Here is a 22,532-nt window from a genome sequence, read left to right on the forward strand (position 1 = left end):
GGGACAAAGAGAGAAGGGAACAAATGTAACACACAATAATCACCCTGTGATGGCGAGTCTGCATAGTACACTCGCTGCTGTAATCTGACCACGGAGGGGCAGGCATTTCAGAAGTGGAAGGTCACTACTGTAATGTTGCCATTATCCTCGTCAAACTGCCCTTTTAAGTGAAGCACTGACAGCCTCAAGTGCTCCAGTGCTTTCTCCACTAAACCTGAGCCCTGAGCTGTCAACATATTCATAATGTGTGCGGGATGTGACTGTTACTTTTTTCTCTCTGAGGGGATGCTGAAAGTAATTCTGGGAAATATAGAAAACTAACAGACCAAGCAGATTGTGGCTAAATGAAGGGTTTACCAAAAATAACTCATCAGAAAAACAAAGCCCACAGTTCATTGAACATTACAGAAAGATGATAATAGCAGTGTAAGAATGGTTATGGTCAATTTCATCCTTCTAATGGTATAATCAAAAGAGCATAGCCGTCCATGTGTAACAGGATGTGTGTGTTGTGTAAACTGTACTGTAGTGATTTAGCAGCATGCCAGCTGTGTGTTAGCTGTTGTTAGGGTCGTTTTTTCTCTGTACATCTGCTGTGGACGCAGAGATCAGAGATAGCAGGTAGTGATAGTCTGATTAGCGTGATTAGCACGGCCATTCTAGTTTGATTAGCGTCACACTTCATCTGATTAGCTCATTAGTCAGATGGAATTTCATTACACTTTATGAAGATGGAGTCGTAGCGATATTAGGTGGGGAGCATTTGTGTGTGTGAGTGTGTGCGTCAGTCTTCACCACTTTACAATGGCTCTTATGGTTCTTCTGTTCTATAAATAAAATGTAAAGTAGCAGACTGTGAAGCAAATGAGGTCAGATGGTACAGAAACAAACCTTTGAATGAAGCTTCCAGATGTTCTACCTGCATGCAATCAATCATCGCTGTGTCTGATTTTGTTTGTGACTCTTCCCATTTTTCCTTTAGGCTTTAATTGTGTTTATTATATATATGAGTGTGCACATAATATGGCACACTGCACTGATTGATAATTTAACTAATTGCTGCTGTGCATCATTACACGTTGTGGGATTCTTGATAATTGATAATTGAAGCCTAATTATGATGATGGTGTAGTAGCTGAAAACAGCACACTGCACTGATGGAGGATCATTTCCCAAACACTATACACACACACACACACACACACACACACACACACACACATACACACACCTACTTCAACAAGCCTCAGTAAGCAACCATCCTGAACATTGTAGCATGAGAACTGTGGCTAAAGCACTTGTCTGTCTCATTGTCTGATCAGTTTGGATCTCTTTCTAAGCTGCGCTGTGCTGGACTGAACCAGGCCATAATGCCACGATAACACAGCTGGTGTAACAGCAATTACATAACAACTGACAATCACTTGCACAGAGGAACAAAACACTGTCTGGATATGGATGTTGTGTGTGTGTGTGCTTGTTTGTATATATTTGCACGTTTGGTCTTTTGGCCTTTTCATGTAACACAACCTCTCACACACACACACACACACACACACACACACACACACACACATATTGATGTTACATAAGCATGCAGTCCGACATGGCGTGTCAATGGAATCACCAGCTGACCGACCAACTGGATTTGTCGCTCTGTGAATGACACACACACACACAGACACACACAGACGTTTAACCGCTGTTCATGCTGCTGTTACATTGATGAAGGAGTCAGATAGGGTTGAGGCAAGGCGACGGACTGGTAAGTGTGAGGTAATGACAGACAAATTGAATTCATACATGTGGTTACACTGACATCAGCTGAGATGACTCAGTCAGTGTCGCTTTTTTAGACAAACCAAAGAATTATTGATACGTGAAGATGTTCTGCATAAAAGGAACCGGTGTCAGAGGCTATAGACTCCTACAGTAAATGCAGTTAGTGCATCTAATGTTGTTTCCCCTCCAAACTAAATTTGTGTTGACTAAATATCTATTAACAGAGTGGATACTTGACTGGTTATCTTTGCAAAATATGAGGAGACATAGCTCATCAAAATTTTTTGATGACAAACACAGTTTAGATCAGAACCTTGTGCTCTCTTCTATAAAATAGTGTTTTCATTCACATAAACACACACTGACACACACACACGCACACACACACACACACACACACACACACACACACACACACACGGACTAACAGCTGCAACTGTCAGCATGTCCTTACTGTACTGTATCCCTTTCATCTCTTTCATTCACTCTTTCTAAGCCTTCCTCCACGTCTGTTCTCACACTGTCGATTTTTGTTCTCTTTTTACTTGCATCTGTGTTTTTTTTTTTTTGGTGGGGGGGTGCATCTGTCTGCGCCCTCTGCTCCTTGTTGCTGTTGTTGATCTGGCAGATTTGACTCCTCCTACCATACCTATAATCCCTCTGATCCCCCACTCACCCCCCCTCCTCCTCTCTCTGTTCCCGTGTGGGATCAGGCATCCAGTCAGTTTGACTGACAGACAGTTGGACATGTGGTGGAGAGAGAGAGAGACATGGAGTGAGATAATATATGTGTGTGTGAGAGAGAGAGAGAAGATAAAAGAGTGGAAAGGGGGGTGAGAGAGGTTGAGATTAGTGCAGAGGGATAGATGCTATTGCTGCTCTGTTGCGCGCTGATGCTGCGAGGTCAGGATGGACTGTCCATTTGGTCGGCTAGCTTGTTTGACGTTTGTGTAGTTGGTTGGTTTGTGAACTTTTTTTTGGCTACAGAACAAAAACTGGACCTTCAGATTATCTGTTACTGGTTTGTTGACCAGAAATGCAGATGTTGGACGGGCGAGCGCTAAATATTTTCTGTGGAGGAAGTTAGAGGAGACACGGGGGGAAGCAGGAGGTAAATGGGTAGAATGATAAGATGGGAGGCTAATGCTTACCTTGGAAATAAAGGGAGAAAAAGACACCCCGTGGCTGTTTATTGGCTAGTGTGAGGTTTGTCATTTTGCTGTGCTTGCGTAGGAAGCAAGAGGGAAGATAATGTCAGTAATCTGCTGCTGCTCTCACCCCTAGCTCTTTTAGCAGTGATCTGTCCAGGACTGGACTCCAGAAGGAGGCCGGGGAGGAAAAGGAGGCTGAGCTTAGAGCAGAAGCACCTGAGGGAAAAGAAGAGGAGGGAGGAGACACTTGTGTTAGACAGGAGACAGCACATTGCATTTTGGATTTATAAAGACACTGAATGTGGCACAGTCAGGCCAGTGTGGTAAAATATGGTGTCAATAATGTCATACAGAATATCCTGCAGGCTATAAGAGTACAATCTAAATGTTCAGGGTATTGTGATGTAGTACTTTGAGGTGCAGTACTGAATTGAGTCCTGTATGTCACAGTAGCAGAGCTTTACAGTTAAAGTGTAGTACATTAGTACTGTCCAGTATAAGGGTTGTGCAGTATGTCATGCGGTGTATGCAGTCGCTCCATGGTGGTAATCTGTAGCAGAGGTTCTCAACATGCTGTACCAAAACATGAGACGAGTAAGTCATTATCACTGCTCTCTGCCTGTGTGTGTGTGTGTGTGTGTGTGTGTGTGTGTGTGTGTGTGTGTGTGTGGGTGTGGTGAAATACTGTATGTCTTTGTTTTCATGATAATATCCTTCAAATTAAAAATGACTGGTAATGCTTCTGTTCTCTCTTGCAGGCCAACCCCCCCCCAGTGGTGGTCAACACAGACAGCGTCGACACCCCCCCATATGTGAGTACTGGCTCTAATAGAGTATATCAATATCAAATTTAAACCTCTACCCAACTGTGGACTTTGCACCTGCTCTCTGCTCATACTGTAAAATCTCTATGGCCAGTTGTGGAGAAGACACTTTGGTCTAAGTCAAGTGAGGTTAAATCACATAGATTTAAGATAAAGACTAAATGACATGACATTTTTATGCAGCTACAACAGTGAGGACAACCTTAATTTGAACATACCACCTTAAGGCTGAACTAATTTGCTGCGGTTATAAGGAAATGTCCTTTTCATTCTATATCAACAGGATGATGTTTTTGTTTACATGATTTTATTCTCTTGGGATTGGAAAGTTTGAATATAAAGGATTTCTTTCACAGTATAATCAGTATATTTCTAATCTCAAGATTCTGTATGAAATTTAAGTGATATCTACAATAATTGTGGAACTTTTTGAATATTTACATCAAATCGTTTTCTCTATAAACAATTCCAGTCACAAAAATAAAATCTAATATCAAGGGTTATTTTACTTGCAACACTTTTTGGAGCTACTGGAAATGTGCAGTAATTTGAATATTTCTCCCCAATAAATATGCAGAATAATGTAACATGTAACATGTAACATCCTGGTTTTAGTCAAAAAGCTCAGTCCTAAATTAGATGGATCCAGATGTCATTTTACTGGTTTGCCAGCTGCCACAGAGACTCTGTGTCTGTTGTTGTTAGATAAGTTTATTATGTAATTACTGTGGAATTACTCCCCGCTGAACTGCCTGGAATAAAACACAGAGTAAAAGATTTTTCTCACACATATTTCACTGATACGACTGATGCGACACATTGACTGTTACTCTCGTCCAAAGAAATGTGATTAACGCCTGTAACAAATACAAAGAAATAAACTTTTACTTTCATTGTTGATGACTCTTTGAAAGACAATATCAGGCAAGGGTCAATCAAGTTTTTCAATAGGAAAAAGTTAAACATAATGGCAGATGCATGATGCCGTTTCTGCCTACTGTGCCCATAGGAAGCACTGGCTATAACTTTGATAATCTTAAAACTCTATTATAAATATACAGTTACAGTACAACCAATAATTTGAATTAATTGATGAAATATTCCAAGACATTTTATGTTTATAGTGAATTATAGACAGCCTTAAACTACGAACCAATCCACTGTAAATATGTCCTTAAATGTGTGTGTACGGTAAGTATCAGTGGACAGTACGTGGTGTCTGATGGAAGACTGTGCCCTCTGTTTGAAACGACCGGAATTCAAAATCTAAACTAATCTGACTGCACAGAGACACAGATTACAGCCAAGGGGATTACATGGGCCATTGGGATGCCACTCGAGCACTGTGTTTTTGTGTGTATGTGTTTGCATTTGTGTGTGTGTGTGTGTGTGTGTGTGTGTGTGTGTGTGTGTGTTTGCGTGCATGCCTGCCTGCAGCAGTTATAGCAGAAACAAAACACTCATCTCCCAGTATATACCAAGCAGAACACAAAATACATAGTAGTCTGTTCAGATTAGATTTAATTCTGTGTGCTTTTTTCATTCAGTCAGAAAATGTAGACGTTAATATGTTTTATAGTGCGTACAGTCCTGGCCGAGCAGTGTGATTGGCTCACGGGCAACAACTCATCAAGGATGATCTTAAATATGACATCAGAGGTACATCGTCATTAAGCACGCATTACCAGTTTAATCTGTGGGATTCATGCGTCATTCATAAATTATCAAATGCCTGAATTCACTTTTGTATTTTGATACTTGTTGTATAATGTTTTACCAGATTAGTGAATTAACGATCAGTTAATCAGCTCACACATTGTATTAGAACTGGAAGAGAAACTCCTGAAGGCTGGTAGGTATTCAGAAATATCACATTGACTGGTACAGTGTTCAGTGCATACAGTAAGATGACAGTGAGAAATTGGATAAACCTGTGATTAACAAGAAAGTCTGATGCAACATGGGAGGACGTAGTACCTGCCAAAACCAGCTATTGTGTCAAAGAGCATCATTTAACTAATCAACTAATCGTTACAGCTCCGCATTTTTAGTTTTACTGTAAAATCTAAACAAACAGCCTCTAGTGTTTCCTTTAATTTACAAAATTCTCTCTCTGTAACAGGTGAATGGAACAGAAGCAGACTATGAGTATGAGGAAATCACACTGGAGCGGGTAAGAACTCGCATACAGTGACAGAACACCATCAACCTGCGTGCGTATTACACACTCTGTAAATGTACTCCGTCACATCAGTCTCTCAGTGACAGAACCTCCATCTGCTCAGACTGACCTCTGTCCTCCCTGAACTCTCCTCCATAATCACGCCAAAAACATCATCAACTCATTTTGCACGTCTGTCTCTTTTAAACTAGGAGAAATAGGAACCTGTGACAGAAACATGCAAACGAGAAAAGGTGCAAAAAGACCCTAAATATTTCCTGTAAAGGGATTCTAACTGGTTGAAATAGCCCATTGCATTTTGAAACTGGCCATTTGATTCACATGCTGTATGTGAATAAGCATTTGCAGTGTTTAGAAAATGCACAAGCTTGCAAAGTGTGCTATTATTTATTGTATGTCCTAAATCTAATAAAATAAAACATATTTTACAAAGTAAAATGTTAAAAAGTCAGCTTTAAAGTTGCTGGCAGTTCTCATCTCCTGCACGCTTCAAAATAAAGCAATTATTTGGGTTGTAAGTGAATCTATATTCGTATACGAATTATGTAAAGCTATAAAACGTGACGTGGAGTCTAGTGGTAAAAAAGTAACTAAATATATTTACTCAAGTGCTGTACTGCAGTACTATTCTTAGTTCCTTGTGCTTTACTGAGTGTTTGAATTGTATAGTTAGTTACTTTACTCAACTACAATTAGACTGAAATATTGTTACTTATTACTGCTCCACATTTTCTAAGCAGCTGCAGTCTCTAGTTACTCTGCAGACTCAGACTTTTGAAAGTTAGGAGTATGTGAAAATAGGATGGGTTGTGTTTCAGTTCATTAAGCTACCAAACTGACAATCATTAAAATGAGTTACCCATTGACCAACCGTTACTTTGAAACACTGCTTACATGTTAATGCATCCAAATGTATAATGAATACTATTATAGTTTTAGTACAGTACATGTTGCTGTTAATACTTTAGTACTTTTTAATGTTGAATGTAGGACAGTTATAGTACGTAATGGGATATATTTGATACTTCTGCCAAAGCCAGTGATCTGAGTACTTCTTACAGCATCAGTCAACTTAGTTTACTTTATATTTCACTAATATTTTAGGCTGTCAGACATCTTTGAGGTAAAGTTGGGGTCTGCATAGTCACAAACAGTGTGACACTGAAATAAGTTAAATTATAGTAATGTTTTAAGGTAACAAGTAAGTGTAAGTTAATTAAAGAATTATTATTTTAGTTAGTTGACACTCCATATTTTTCATCACTGGAGGAGAAATAAATTGATTTGTTTTTATTTCTTCTTTTATTGCTAGAAAACAAACAGAATCTTTTGAATCTGAAACGTAAAATAGACACATAGGACCAGAGAGTATTTGATCATAAAGACTCCATCTGCTCTGTCCTAGCCGTCTTCGTCTTCAGTTCTCTTTCTCCTCTCCCTCCCTCTCATCATTCTGCTTTTCCTTCACACACTCCCACCATCAGTCCCACTCTGCTGACCCTATTTCTCCATCCTCACTATTCCTCGTCCATCCTTCCCTACTTTCTTTCCCTGACCCCCCCCCCTCATTATATTCCTGTTTCTCTCACCCTGAGGCTCTCTCTCTGTCTCTCCCCCTCTCTCACTCTATTCTCCTGTGACCTGGTTCTGTCTGCTTGACTGGATGTGCTTTAAAGACACTATGGACATACACGCAAACACAGGCGCAGACATTACACGAGCGTTATACCCAATGACACAGCAGGAGAGAGTGCGAGAAACATGCACAGAGCAATGGCTGCCATCAGGTAATGTGTTCAGTTCACAGAGCTGATCTATTATGTGTCATTTGCTGAGAAGAGATATCTGCAGAGCTTACTGTTACAGTAGATGCTTCTTGATGATTTGAAAAGGCGATGTACGTCAGATGTGGTAATGTGTTGATTTGTGGACAGGAGGAACCTTTGAAACCAATATTGACAATCAGATGATGTTTATTTTTCCCATTAAACCACACTGTGTGTCTGTGTGTCTGTTTAGGGTAACTCAGGCCTCGGGTTCAGTATCGCAGGAGGGACTGATAACCCCCACATCGGAGAAGACCCCTCCATCTTCATCACCAAGATTATACCTGGAGGGGCCGCAGCTCAGAATGGACGACTCAGGTAGAGACACACTCTCTTGTGAAATATGGGGGCTTTGTTCTGGACTTACATTTTTCCCTGAAGGCACATGCCTGACACCAAACCTTACTCCATCTTACTTAAATCTAATCAGAATTCTAAACTCAACCAAAACCAAGTCGTGACCCCTGAAATTAAACAGATTATTGTTGCCTGTAACAATAGTTGTGTCTTTAAAACCCTTCAATTGCCAATTGAATCAGTAAGCTGCAGTCCATAACTGCTGCATGATCTTAATACAGCAAATATATTCAGGTATATATATATATTGACCAGGTGACATCATTAGACAGCAGTTCTGTTGTCACCATGTAGCAAAGCCAACAAACTCAATCAGCATTCTTTAAGGATGCTGTATGGAAACAGTAAATGTGCTGTCTTTAGTGCTTTACCATAGGGATGACTGGAAGTTTGCCAGTGTAATTACAGTGAGGAATAATGAAGTGTAATGTCTTCTACAATTTGTCCAGGCATTTCAGTGCCAGTGGTTATAGAGAAGCTCTTCAGGTACCACATCCGATTTCCTATAAATGAGTCTTTCTTCACTTTAATGATCACAACCAGAGTCAATGGTATTTTTTCATTCTACTGTTACTGTACGAATGGTGAAGTAGAACTCACATCAGTCAAATATCCCTTTACCCTTTCCCACTCTGCTTCCTCTCGCATAAATATGTCTCTCCCACTTCTAGTTTCAGAGTGAGAGACTGTAACATTTGCATTTCTTCACAATTTATCTCCTCATGGCAGTCAAATGACATCTTTATTGCATGCGACTTTGTTGTGCAGGGTGAATGACTGCATAGTCCGGGTAAATGAGACGGACGTCAGGGAGGTGACCCACAGCGGGGCTGTGGAGGCACTGAAAGAAGCAGGAGGTCTGGTCAGACTGTGCATACGACGCAGGAGGAGTCTCACTGAGAGAATCATGGATATCAAGCTGGTCAAAGGGCCAAAAGGTGAGTGAATACTACAAAACAGTACAGTCTGTAATAGTCAGACAGCGAGCTATTGTGTGTTTTGTTGGCTCTGTAGTCCAGCACATAATATTTGAAATTGAATTAGTACTGACCTTCAGCTTAAAGGAACTATAAGGGAATACAAACCAGTGAGATTTCAAGTGAGAACGATAAACAAGGTACAACTATGTGACTTTTGTGGAGAGGGTGGCATGTCAAAGCAAGGGGGGAGGGGGAGCAGGGGCACAATTACAGCTACTGCATATGTTTAATGTGTAAATCACCCTCTGGTTACTCAGGACGAAGATTAACAATATGATGTGTCGTTGTTCTCTGTCAGGTTTAGGATTCAGTATAGCAGGTGGAGTTGGAAACCAGCATGTCCCGGGCGACAACAGCATCTATGTGACTAAAATCATCGAGGGAGGGGCTGCACACAAAGACGGACGGCTACAGATAGGGGACAAACTTGTAGCTGTAAGAGGCACCTTTTTATGCTTTTCTCGTCCCTCTTCTCTCTGTTTCTTCCCTGCATTTGGAAACATGTTATCAAGCAAATTATCACACAGTCTGTTTGTACAAGCAAGAAAAACTGAAACAGAAATAATCCAGAAGAAGTTTGCTTGAACAACTGTCAGATAAGAATAAACAATCAGGTTTATTAGCCTGTGAGCAAAATATGAGCAAAAACAATCATCATGTCATCTCCATTACCCCTGGCTATGTTATATTCTATAATAAGACTATTATACTATTATTATAGTAGTACAGTGTAAAAGGGTATGCGTGTATCAGATTGCGACTCTTCTGCTCTGCCTCCCGGCTTCTTAAAGGTGATTTAACACAGCGGCAGACTCATTCAGCATAAAAGTAAAAACAACATAATGAGAGCTTCTTCTTCATTAAATCAATGTCTAACAGTAGATGCTAAGAGACACGAAATCTGCACAATACCATCCCCACTGTATGTTTCTGCTGCAGCCTGGTGTGGTGTTGTCTACATGTTGTCTGTGTGTCAAGGCGCATGTCTATAAATACTAATGTAGTACATGTGTTTGTGTGTCCAGGTGAATGCCTCCTGTTTGGAGGAGGTAACTCATGAGGAGGCAGTGGCTGCGCTCAAGTCGACTCCTGACGTCGTGTACCTTCGTGTGGCCAAACACACCTCCCTTTTTATCAATGACAACTTCCCTCCGCCTGACGTCACAAATTGTAAGTACACACACACACACACACACACACACACACACACAGCACAGAGCTTTCAGTACAATACTTAACCATGAGACAACCAGATGCAGTATATGTATGTATGATGTTGCTCATAGTTCACTGGATAACATGGGTTTGTGCAATCCAGCATCTTCCAGACTTGCTTTTTCTTCACAAAGTTGTAACGTAACACACATTATTGCAACAACAGTTTAGAGCCAGATGGTGCTGAACGATAAAGAACAGCAAGGAACAAAGCTGTCGGTGCAGATTTTTGCTTTGAGTGACTGAGTTTATAAGAAAGCTCTCATTTACCACTAGACTGTAGGCAGACTCAGTTAGATTCCTATAAGCTCTTTTTCTAGGATTTTTTAACTGCTGCGAAAGCACAGGAAGCCTGAAATCACAGACCACCATCAGGACATGCAACACAAGGTGGTAACAATGTAGTTCACAAGTTTATTGGACTTTTAACACTGGTGCATATCATCACTTAGGCTCAGTTTAAGGACAGTCAAGGTTGTGTGTGAGGGAGTACACTACAAAGCTCACCCCTAACTGTCAGAAAAATACAGATGCATGTCTTCAGTATGTCACTAACAGTAAAAGGTATGGATCAGTATCTCGCCTTTTGTGAAAACCATGTCGTGATATCATTTATTACTCTCGGTAAAAAATCTTCTCAAGAACTGTGAAAAAATATATGTTAATATCTAAAAGATTCTACAGTGACCACACCCCTCCCCAGACAGTCTGAAATGTGTTATACAAGAGTCTGATCATCAGAGAGGGTAAATGTGGTCCACTGGATTACTTCCACTTGTCACTTCTCCAAATCAGCATATTATCAAACATGTTATTTATCGCCGCCCCCGAATATAACACATTACCAAACAGCATCATATTGCTGTCTCTGGATATATCTGCAATGCATCTAATGATACACAGTCCGTCAACAGCTTTGACTGACGGAGCTGTAACTGATTGTGTGATCGTGTGACAATCAATTACTTAGACAATAAATTTTAAGTTATATTTACCGATCAGAGCCGGTCGTATAATAGCAGTGTTTCAAAGTAGGAACTATACAGAAAGTACACGTAGGTACACATTTAACACATTACATTATTTTTATGTATAACTGTTGTTTTTGCTCCTCCAGCGTACTCCCCACATCAAGACAACCATATAAGCCCCTACATGAGTGGCAGTCAGTCTGTAAGCCCTGCTCCGTTAACCACACCCAGATACTCACCGCTGCCCAGGGCCATGACCGGAGACGACGACGTCACCAGGTGAGGAATCACATGTGATCACACAAACACTTGAAGACACATTTATGGGATGGTACAAACAAAAACAGAAAACTTTTGGTTTTTTATGTGCAGTAACAGAAGCTATGTGTAGGGCAACTTTTCAGCTCTTGCAAATCATTTCTCAGGCTGATGACATCAGCATCAGGTCATTATTTGTTTAAAAATATCATGCATGTCATTCACTTCCTATTCCAAAGTTTGTCAACGAAAGAAAATTTTAAATTCTGTAGCAACAGAGGAAATTGTGTTAGATTCAGCAGCTTCTTGTTTGCTGTAGTAGTTTATAAAAATTATTGTGAATGCAGCTGTTTGCAGGGTCACAGGTCAGGCTTCTCTCCTTCTACGTTCTCTTTACTTCCCAGCTGCTTTATTGTCCCCCTCCGAGGTATTTAGTGGCTCTAAAAGAGGTCCACGACATCGGATTGGGAAACAGAGTCCTTGAGAGCTGAAAATACACTGACTGACCTCTGTCCTTCCCTGCTCACTCTGCTTCTGCTGCGCGTGTGCGCAACTGTGTGTGTCTGGCAGTAAAAGGCAGATGGCAGTGCGAATTTTGTCTCAGGACTCGGGTCACATATGTACACACATGCACAGACACGCATGCAGATTCTCAGTGCTGCTCTACTGTCTTTAATCCATTTTAATGGAGGGATTACAGCCTATCACGGCCCTCGTCACTCAGCTGGCATCACCGTGGTTACCAGAAATTCGTCATAAACCTTTGGGCCAATCAATGCGCTTTGATTATAATAAATCTGATAAGCCTCAGACTGACTGCAGAATGGTCATTTTGACGTCTGCCTCTCTCTTTTCTCCAGTTCTTTTTGTTCTCTGTTTTTATCTGTCCCTCACCCTCTGAATCACGTCATTCTCTCTCACTCTCTGATTAGTTTGTCATGCAAATGGAGGATTATGGGTTTTAAAGAATGTCCACTGAATGATCACAATTTTAAGAACATCTGCTTTCTTCTGTTTCTTCTCACTTTCTTCTCATTAATTCATGCTTTAGACCGAGGGACGCGCTGTTCAATTTTCCCTCTTTCGACACCAATCCCAAAACCTTAACTCAGGGTTTCTGCCAAAACCGATTAACCAACCCAACACCAGTGTGCTGTTTTTCTCAAATTTAACATCTGTTGACCTCACTGCATGGAACTCACACACAGAATTGTTTTGTAACTTGAGGTAAACATCAGCCTGCCTTACTGAATGTATCTAGTAGTAGAGACACAGTTTATATGAAACTGTATTCAATGTGGATCTGTCACATCTTTCTGATACAGAATCTGTTTGATAAGTTCAGTATTGGTTCCTGAATCTGATGCAGTGGATCAGATCACACCACTCGTTAGAAGAGAGGCTAACAAAGGATTATTAAACAGTTAAAAAAAACTGAAACGCTCATTCTGCAACATGGAGATCACATCCAACTAATGTAAGTTTATTAATATATAGCCTGATAACTCACTAACAAATCATTATAACTGGAATCATTTCTGCACTTATCATTATTGCTTTCATCCAAAATGAAGAATGACATGCAGGTCCAGTGGTTCCCCCACTGCTGGAAGAATCAGTTTTCAGTTCTGTCTTTAACATGTGTTTACATGTCTGGCCTTTGTTGACTTGGATTTCCTGTTTCTGAGCATGTTTCCTCCTTCTGTTGAAAGACTTTCAAGTTAGCTGTTGATTCACTAAAGTATCAAAGCATTTATAAGCATAACCTGAGTCAGCACTGTGTGTTTAGGACAGAGGCACTAACTGGTTGAACAATAAAACAGACACAGTGCAATACTGACATCTGCTGGTCAACACAGTGAATGATTCTACTATTAAATTTCCTTTTCTCCCACTGAGATGTGCCATTTATCATCACTCTGTAAGGCTTCTGTCACCGAAAATGTTTAGATACATGCACTACAGTAACTGTTTGTTTTATAAGAATAAAGTTTTAAATTATATCATTTCTTCTTCTTGCCGTCTCTCACTGCTCCTTATAACCAGGCCTTAGACAGTGGTTAAGCAGGTTTTATTTCTATCTGTCAGCTAGATGTGAACTTTAAGCAGCAATAAAGCAACAGTTACTATCTGAGTCATAACTGACTGATGTCGTCATACATTAAGTTGCCTAATCTTCTTTTATTGCAATACAGTGTATGTGTTTGTTTTGTATTTCTTACAGAGAACCCAGGCGGGTGGTGCTGCAGCGGGGGTCCACAGGTCTCGGTTTTAACATTGTTGGAGGAGAGGATGGAGAGGGAATCTTCATCTCCTTCATTCTGGCTGGAGGTCCAGCTGATCTCTGTGGGGAGCTACGAAAGGGAGACCGCATCCTGTCGGTAAGAGCTAACACCTAATACATGCAGCACACACACACACACACACACACACACACATATATATATATATATATATATATATATATATATGTATGTATATAACACAACGACTGTCACCATTACTATGATTCATATCTCAAATTCTGCAGTTATTGCTGTACAGATTACACAGCATTATCTAGGGAGTCATTCTGTTAGATGATGTTGTGCATCTGTGTCTGTACATTATTGATGTAGAGCCATACAACTGACATTAACAGAAATTTTTGCTGAAGCTGTGAATTCATTCACAGGGTCTAACCTACAGTCTGAATTTAAAGAGGAAACTGGCATCATTTCCTTTGCCCATAACCTGTGAGTCAGTCACCACTAATATGGGAAATGTGTGTTTTAAAGCCGTATTTTCTGTCCCACTGGTGTGAAATATGGCTTTAATTTTCTCCAGACAGGACTCAAACAGGATTAATTCCCTTGACTGTAGAGACACAGACAGTACCTGCAGACTGACTGTGACTGTATTATGTATTCATGTATGCATACTGACATGGAAAGATTTCATCCATGAAAACAAGCCTTAACAAAGTGCACACATACTGCACAAGCATAGACACAAGGGACTGGTCACCTGTGAGTCACTGACCCACACGCAGTGTTCTTAATGTTGTGTTGCTCACTATACATTTATTACTATTGATCCAGTGTGGGCTCTTAATTTTCTTTGTCCATGTCTATGTGTAGGTGAACGGTGTGGACCTGTCCAGTGCGACACACGAGCAGGCAGCTGCAGCTCTGAAGAATGCAGGACAGACCGTTACCATAGTAGCACAGTATAGACCGGAGGGTGAGTACTGCAGATAGATACAGTACAATTCTGAACACAACAGACCTGAAAGGAATGGCTTGAAAGTGGTAAACATATGCTGATTATACCAATATATAATCTTTTTCTTCTGCTTTGCTGGGTGGGGAAGTTGGTGCATCGATAAAGAGAAAATTAGACAAATTGTAATTTCTGGCAGTGTACACAGTCATCTGTGTGTTGTTGCCACCTATAGTACAACCCGTGGGAAAGCCCCAATTGATCATGCAAAGGAAGCAGCTAAAAACAAAATGTGATATTTATAGGCAAAGAAAATTATAAAATCAACATAAATGGGAATTTTAGATGGGAAGCATTGATGATGTGCCTGCATTACCAGCTTTCTTTTAAGAGCTGGTGGTACTCTACATATGTAGTATGCAGTCCAGTCAGAATATTTGCATTGTTGTAAATGATGGAAACATACATTTAGAAATTCACTACATAGCAAGAAACATACAGACACATACAGGCATAGATATGTTTGTACTATTATACTTGTGAGGACTCTCATTGACATAATGCATACCGTGAGCGTTACGCTCAAACCAGGTTTTAAACCAAATCCGGGTCCAGCCCAAAGTGAGGACCAGCCAAAATGTCCTCACTCCCTATATCTAAAACTCGAATCGGTCCTCACAAAGATGGACATACAACTACACACAGACACACACTGAGAGGGAGAGTGAGGTTTCCCAGCAAGCACCATCCTGGGTGTGTGTCTACTGGGAGTGACTGAGAAGGCCGTAACCTAGGAAACCAGGTTGTAACTGCCGATTGGCTCGGCTAATGGGTTGCTGTCATGGTGTGGGACCTGTGTATAGCACATACACCAACCCACACACACACACTCACTTGCTTCAGAAATATGTCTGCTCGAGGAAGTCGTGTGTGTGAGTCTTTCTGGTCACCTCATGTATTATTCAGTCAGAGAGGTGGTCTAGAACAGTGTTATTCATGGCCAGACTAGTGTACAGCATGATACACTGGCTCACGTCCTTTAAGTAAAAACCCTAACCCTAGCCCTTGGAAATGATCCTATCTATGTAATTAGATGTTGATTAATACATTTAGTTATGGGTGATGGAAGATTTAAAAAAGGTTCAATGAAAACAAATCAGACAAACAAATAAAGTGAAATACAATACACATTACAATTCAGAAAGCAAAGTGAAAAAGTGTATGTCCATCCAATAGCTATACCACTGGGGCTGGAGCCAATCCCAGCTGACACTGGGCAAGAGGCAGGGATCACCCTGGACTGATCACCAGGCAATCACCGAGCTGATATATAGAGACAAACAACCATTTACACGCACATTCACACTGTATACTGTCATTAGTTTTAATGAGGGGATGCAAGGGAGCTTTTTCTGCCTTTTTTGAAATGGTAATGCATTATGCAAATGTGTGTGTGTGTGTGTGTGTGTGTGTGTGTGTGTTTGTGTAGCACAGTAAGTCCACACATGAAACAGAAATATATATAACAGTGTGTATTTCAGTCACAAAACTTAAAAACTTAAGAGTGTAGTTGATATCAAAAGGAAGGCTGAGATCAGTGATAGGTGAGGTCCGACCCATGAGTACTGACTACTCATTTAATTAATAATGTAGTAATAACTACTGAGTACTCATGGATTGTAATGTCAACAATTGACAGTTGTTGTGGCTGGTGTGGTCCCGTCACAAGATGAACCAGGGTTTTGATTTGAGCATTTAAAATCTTCCATTCTGGGTAGCATAATTTGACTCTTGATTTTTAATAAATCCTAAACTGCAACTGTTCAGGACATGAAAAAAAATTGTACACCACAAGATTTTGTCACAAAATCTTGTGAATACTTATACCAATACTTTTCATTGGTTAAATATTTGTAAAACCCCTAGACAAACATAAAAGGGTGACCAATAGCACTGATTTATGAAATAGATAAAAAAATATTGAGATACAGGGTTTCCCTCTGATAGGGACATGTAAGGATTCTTTACAGGGGTGGAAAACACTAAGATGATTTTAAGACATGCAGTGATCCCATCGGTGTCCAGGTATCATTAAGTCAGGTTAAGACAAGGTTGTATGTGTCAGTGAGAGGAGGACAGGGAGGTCAGACTGCTGAGGTGACAAAAGTCAATTGGCAAATCAGCTTTCTGGTTTTATGTGTAATGACCTTGTTATGAAAAGGTTTTGAAAGCATGAAAGACAGCAGGCGCTTGAGTCACACTACAATTGAAATCAGAGCAGGCAGCTGAAAAGATGCGCTGGTTGCGAGTTTCAGCAAAAACACAGAGCAGAACTGAGCAGGGTAGAACAGCTGGAGGACACTGAAGTAGTTTGAGCCAGAATGTCACCTAGAAATTATATACAGGTGTTGGCTTTTAGAAAAATGCATATGGAGGAAGAACTTCCCCATCCAGATTCCCATCATATAGTGTGCATGGCAACTGGATAGCTCATATGGAAGAGAGCAAAATACATGTGGAAGGCACAGTTAGAATATAATGAAGTTTCACAGCAGCTACAGTATGCAAATGTGCTGGAATCTTATGGAAGTAGCATGAGGATACAATCCATGCATCATGCTGAAAATCATGATGTATGGCTTATGAATTCTAAAGGTCATACAAGCATGATATATGGATTATGAATTCTAATTTTAGGAGAGAAAGTGTGTTTAAATAAAGATTCAGAATTAAGTTTTTTCCTGTACATGATGGAGCAGAGGTTAAATTGATACTGTTAAAAAGAAGGAAATGCCAGGCTTGTGGTCCTCAGATCAGACAGGCGTGACTGTGGCCAAAATCAAATGTTTGTGTTTGTAAATCCTTGCATTTACAATAGTTTACAGTAATAATCTGCGACATTCCAACAACAATAAAAGATCACTTTGCTGCTCCGTTAGTGATTAAATAACTGTGTTTTCAAAGCTTTTTGCTGTTTGTTTGTTTTTTTGCATAGATTTCTTTCCTGTAAAAAGAACAAAAATTAAAACAGCCTTCCCCTTAGAAATATAACAATGTATCTCTGGTAGCAGTAATTGGTAGACATGAAGTTCCCTCTGCAATAATTGTCACACGAATCAGTTTTTTTAAATTATCTCTTTAAATAGAATTTCTTAACCACAAAACAGCTTCAGAGTCATTAAAAAAGTTGAAAAAGTTGTGTCACACTTTAATCTTTGGTCTATGTATAAACATAGATGAGTGCAGAGACTCAGGATGTCATTAAGCCTTTTAGTCTTTAGTCAGGCCAGTTATTAGTGACTCCTTTGGTGGAAACACCAGTAAGAAAACTGGTGCATCTCATAGGTGTTTGCTTGTGTCTGCTCTTAAGTGCTGAGTAGGATCAGCACCATGGACAGCGCCCTGAGTGCTTTAAAGGAATACTACAATAAAAATCTATCTCTTAAGAATCAAATGCTCACCACCTGTAGCTTGAGAAATGGCTCTGAAATGTTTGTGGCCTGCTCCTTCATGGAGTCTGGCAGCTGAATTAATCTTGGATTCACAGCAGTTACAAGTATTTGTCAGGAATTTTATGCCTTTAAGAGAGAGGTGTTTGTAGAGAGATGATAGAAAATGTTGTGGCTCTTGATCATCGCTTAATCCCCTGAGCCAGTAGGGCTCCCCATATTTAGATGTTTCTCCTCTCAAGCCTATGTTTCAGTTATACACAACATTTTTTTCTAAATGCTGTCCTTTTGAATGCTGCCGATACTTGAGTAAAAAGATTGAAATGGTTTGAAGGTCTGTTGCTTTGGCTTGCTCCAGCTCTGTCTTGGCGTTGTATGTGTTGTAGTGGGATTCTCACAGTGACAACATACAGTAGGTTTCAGAGGAGGTCCAGCAGGCCTCAGTAAGAGCTGACTGTCCTGTAGCGTCAATGTTCAAGCTTTTCCCCGCTCCTTAATCAAGTCACCGATTCTACTTAAACATTTAGTGATTTTTGTCACATTACCCCTCAAAAAATCAGTCCATCTAAGTGAAAATCGTGTGTGTGTATGAATGTATGTGTGTGCGTGTGTGGGTCTGTGTCGTGACTCTCCTACACCACATTAGTGACTGTTGAATGAGCTCTATATCAAACCTTCTGTCCATGCTGAGCTCTGGTCAGCACTGTGCGCGCATGTGTGTGTGTGTGTCCATCTGAGGTCCATGACTGTCCCGTTCCCGTGGTTACAGCTTGTAGTGACCAGCAGTGCTCCCTCTGTTTCACAAAAACACTTCCTGCCAACAAGAGAGGAACTCATGATGACCTCCACCAGGAGAGGAAAAGTGTCTCTCCCACTGTGTGTGTGTGTTTGTGTGCGCGTGTATGTCTGTGTGTGTGCGTGTGTGCAAGTCCCCTCCTGTTATTTGTATTAAATATGGTACCCGCTGTAGCCAAACACAGCACAGAGCTGAACACCTCATGGTGTGTGTGTGTGTGTGTGTGTGTTAGCGTGCGTGTGTGTGTGTGTGTGTGTGTGTGTGTGTGTGTGTGTGTGTGCGCAGGCAGCGACACGCTTGGTTCAAGCTGATGCAGCAGATATAGATCTGTGTTTTTTTGAAGTGCAGCAGATGGAGCGTGTTTGTTGTCTGTGAAAAGTCTTCATGCTGCATTAGTAACGCAGGCGTTTCTCATCACGTTTCAAGCTATTTTCAGCCAATTTAGTTTAGTCAGACCTGTGGCTCCAAAATGTGTGTTTTTACCAGATTCATACACATTTGGTCAGGCATGGCTGTTGGACTGGATTCTGTCCCAAAACTATCCACTGGACAGTTTTTGTAAGATATATAAGACATAAGATAAAGATAACTTGAAGTTTATTGTGGTACATTAGAAGCAGACTCTGAGCACATGTGACTGAGAGAATAATATCTTTTACAATATGTTCACCAGAGAATCATGAAAAAAAAACTGTTATGAACTATATGATATTCTGATTCCAGTGATTCTCATGCTCACAGTGTTTTAATGTAGTTAGTTTCAAAAAGCCTCATGAGCACCACGTGTCTAAGGAGGTAAATTTCCATACTTTTAATATTTTCAGCCACTTAAACACACTCACGCTATGATCCCAGTGGTGATAAAACAGTGTTTGTAACATTACCCTCAAACAGTACTGATAATAGTTGCATTTACAAAGCACTTTCTTCCAGAGGAAGGTAATAAAATACATGGCAGGACAAGAAAACCTTTAAACACAATAAAGACTATGGACAGAGCATCGCAGTCCTGTAACATTGTTGGACTCATGATGGACAGTAAAAGTATTAAATCGATGCAGCAGAACCAGAGATATTATCTTTTTTTATTCCATGCATTCTTCTTCCTTTTCTAGAACTGGTGCCTACATTACCCACAATGCACCTCGACCACTGACAGTTCGGTTTGAGAGTCTGGTATGTTATGTTACAGTGGTTGTGGCCAATTTACCCACAAGCCGCTACCCTCAGGCAGAAAGGAGCGTCATTTCATTTTAACCTTTTAGTCATCAGCCCCAACCCACACCGACTCCAGCAACATCACTTGAGGACATTTTGCTCAGCTTCCCTCTGGAGCCAAAAACTTAATGCCGATATACATCAAGTAATACTCCCCAAGACCTGTGAACAGACTTTGACATGTAATATCAGTGGAGTTCCCCTTTAAATCAAGACTATGCAAGTTTTGCGTAACAGTGGCCACAAGGTCCAATAACAGGATGATGGCACATCAAAATTTCCTTTAATTTCCCAACATGCTCAAGGCAGTTTCTTTAAAGCCATCAATAAAACTGTTTTGTAAAAAGAAAAGTGTTTTTAATTTAAAAGAACATATTTTTTTACAACATAAAATTATATATAAATGACTGAAAGTATATAACAGTATATAAAAGAATACAGCATCCATACAGTATCAGGGGGACTTTGAGAAATGCAAGAATAAAAAGGTATGTTAAAACTAAATTAACATTAACAACATTATTAAAATAAATATTAATTTACCACACAACAGGGAACCTAAATAAATGCCAGTCAAGCTGCCTTGAAGTGAAGTGTTGCTGCTTCACTTCAGTGTCTCAGCACAGAAAAATACCTGGACATGCATCAGAAAACCAAAATGTCGCAGCACTGAACTTTAAGTGTGATCTCCTCCGGTGCCGTAAGTTTCCTGATGTGGGACTGGTAATGCCTGCAGGTTGACAGCATTATTAGTCACTGGGATTACACACAACTGTCACTGTCACACACACACATACACATGCTGTACACACACACACACACACACACACACACACACACACACACACTTACATATGACACACACAGAGGCGGTCTCTGTCAGCAGTAATACTGAGGTGATGCAGAGAGGATTATCTTCACTTCTGTTAGCCCGTTGATTACACTTTGTGTGCGAGTGTGTTTGTGTGTGTCGTGCACCAGTTGTTAAGTAGGAGATTAGCAGCTCCATCTCTGAGCTTTCACGTAGCAAGTTGTGGGAATATCATCTGCTGAATACATACAGTAGACTGCTTTCCTTTCTGTTGCTACTTCATTTGATTTGCTCAAGTTTTCTTCCTTTTCCTTCGTTGCTTTCCACCTGTCAGCCCCCTCTCCTCCGCAGTGTTACTGGCGTCTGTGGTAATGGTCTGACTCACCCACCATAAAGTGTGATTTGGGGGATCTGAGCCGTCTAGTTTAAGATCTGCAGCGTGTCACTGTCACGTTGAGACCTTTATTAGCTGCCGGAGATGAAACACACTCGTCAGTTTTGACATTTAAACTTCACTACGTTAATATGAGAATATTTCTCTCGTTTCTTGTTTTATTTTCCCTCTTCTAGTCCCTTTTCCCTCCTTTCATCTCCTCTGCAATCTGATCAGTTAATCAATACCAATATAGATTACTGTACTGTATTGTATCCATTATAGATGAGCTTCTTCCAGCACTGCTATATTTAGAACCAGAGCCTTATGTGGATTCTTGTAAACGTATACAACAGCTGATCAGACAGGGGAAGTATACTGTATGTGTACTAATGCAAGAAGGAAGTGTCATGAAAGGATTTTGAAAACTTCCTAGAAACACACACTTATAGGTTCTACATGCACACTCCTGTTAATACAGTGCATTATTTATTCATGGCTTTTATTCACAATTTGTTATTCTCAAGCAAAGTTTGTGTAAACAAGAAACAGAGGGCAATAGAAAGGGTGATCTGAAAGGAAAACATTGGTGCAATGCCACAACCTTAAAGATGAGAACTGCCCATCTCCAATGGTTTTCTGTTGGATGGCAGTAAAGCTGCACGATGCAGAAAAGGTCCCTGCTAGCTGCTAAATGGAGAAACAATGCTTCTCCAGAGGAGAGGAGAGGAGAGGAGAGGAGAGGTAAATGAAGGAAAGAGGGGATATAAGCCCCAGAGCCCATTAGTCTCTGTCATAACCCCTCCCCCATCTCTTCCTCTCTCTTTCCTCTCCTCCTCCTCTCTTCTCCCTCTTTCACCTCTCTCTCTATTATGTCTTGTTTTTTCCATCCATCTCTCTCTCTCCCTCTCCCTCTCCCTCTCAGTCTGTGTCTCTGCATCTCTCTCTCTCTCTTGCTGTTAATCTGATAATGCTGCGTTGAGGTGATGTGTGTTGACAGAGGCAGTTAGATGCTGATCATGTGAAACTTCATATCTGCCTTATAGGGAGTTTCATGCCCAGAGGACGAGGCAGAGCTTGAAGTGTGTTTGAGTGGATTTGTGGAAGCTCATAACCCTCTGACTTTTACATGATAAAA

At 40.5% G+C, this 22,532-nt stretch overlaps 1 protein-coding gene across 5 annotated transcripts in view; it reads left to right on the forward strand.

Moving 5' to 3' along the window:
* LOC130170514 (discs large homolog 1-like protein) overlaps positions 1-22,532 on the forward strand; it is a 108,135-nt gene that overhangs the window by 56,496 nt on the left and 29,107 nt on the right. For all 5 annotated transcript variants that reach the window (XM_056377846.1, XM_056377841.1, XM_056377842.1 and 2 more), the window contains 9 exons: positions 3,692-3,745; positions 5,880-5,930; positions 7,959-8,083; positions 8,891-9,060; positions 9,401-9,537; positions 10,128-10,272; positions 11,435-11,567; positions 13,771-13,927; positions 14,666-14,768. In XM_056377846.1, the coding sequence (XP_056233821.1) occupies positions 3,692-3,745; positions 5,880-5,930; positions 7,959-8,083; positions 8,891-9,060; positions 9,401-9,537; positions 10,128-10,272; positions 11,435-11,567; positions 13,771-13,927; positions 14,666-14,768 (1,075 nt within the window). The remainder of the gene's footprint in view (positions 1-3,691; positions 3,746-5,879; positions 5,931-7,958; positions 8,084-8,890; positions 9,061-9,400; positions 9,538-10,127; positions 10,273-11,434; positions 11,568-13,770; positions 13,928-14,665; positions 14,769-22,532) is intronic.

The sequence above is a fragment of the Seriola aureovittata genome, chromosome 6 (assembly GCF_021018895.1).
Source record: "Seriola aureovittata isolate HTS-2021-v1 ecotype China chromosome 6, ASM2101889v1, whole genome shotgun sequence".
Taxonomy (NCBI): Eukaryota; Metazoa; Chordata; class Actinopteri; order Carangiformes; family Carangidae; genus Seriola; species Seriola aureovittata.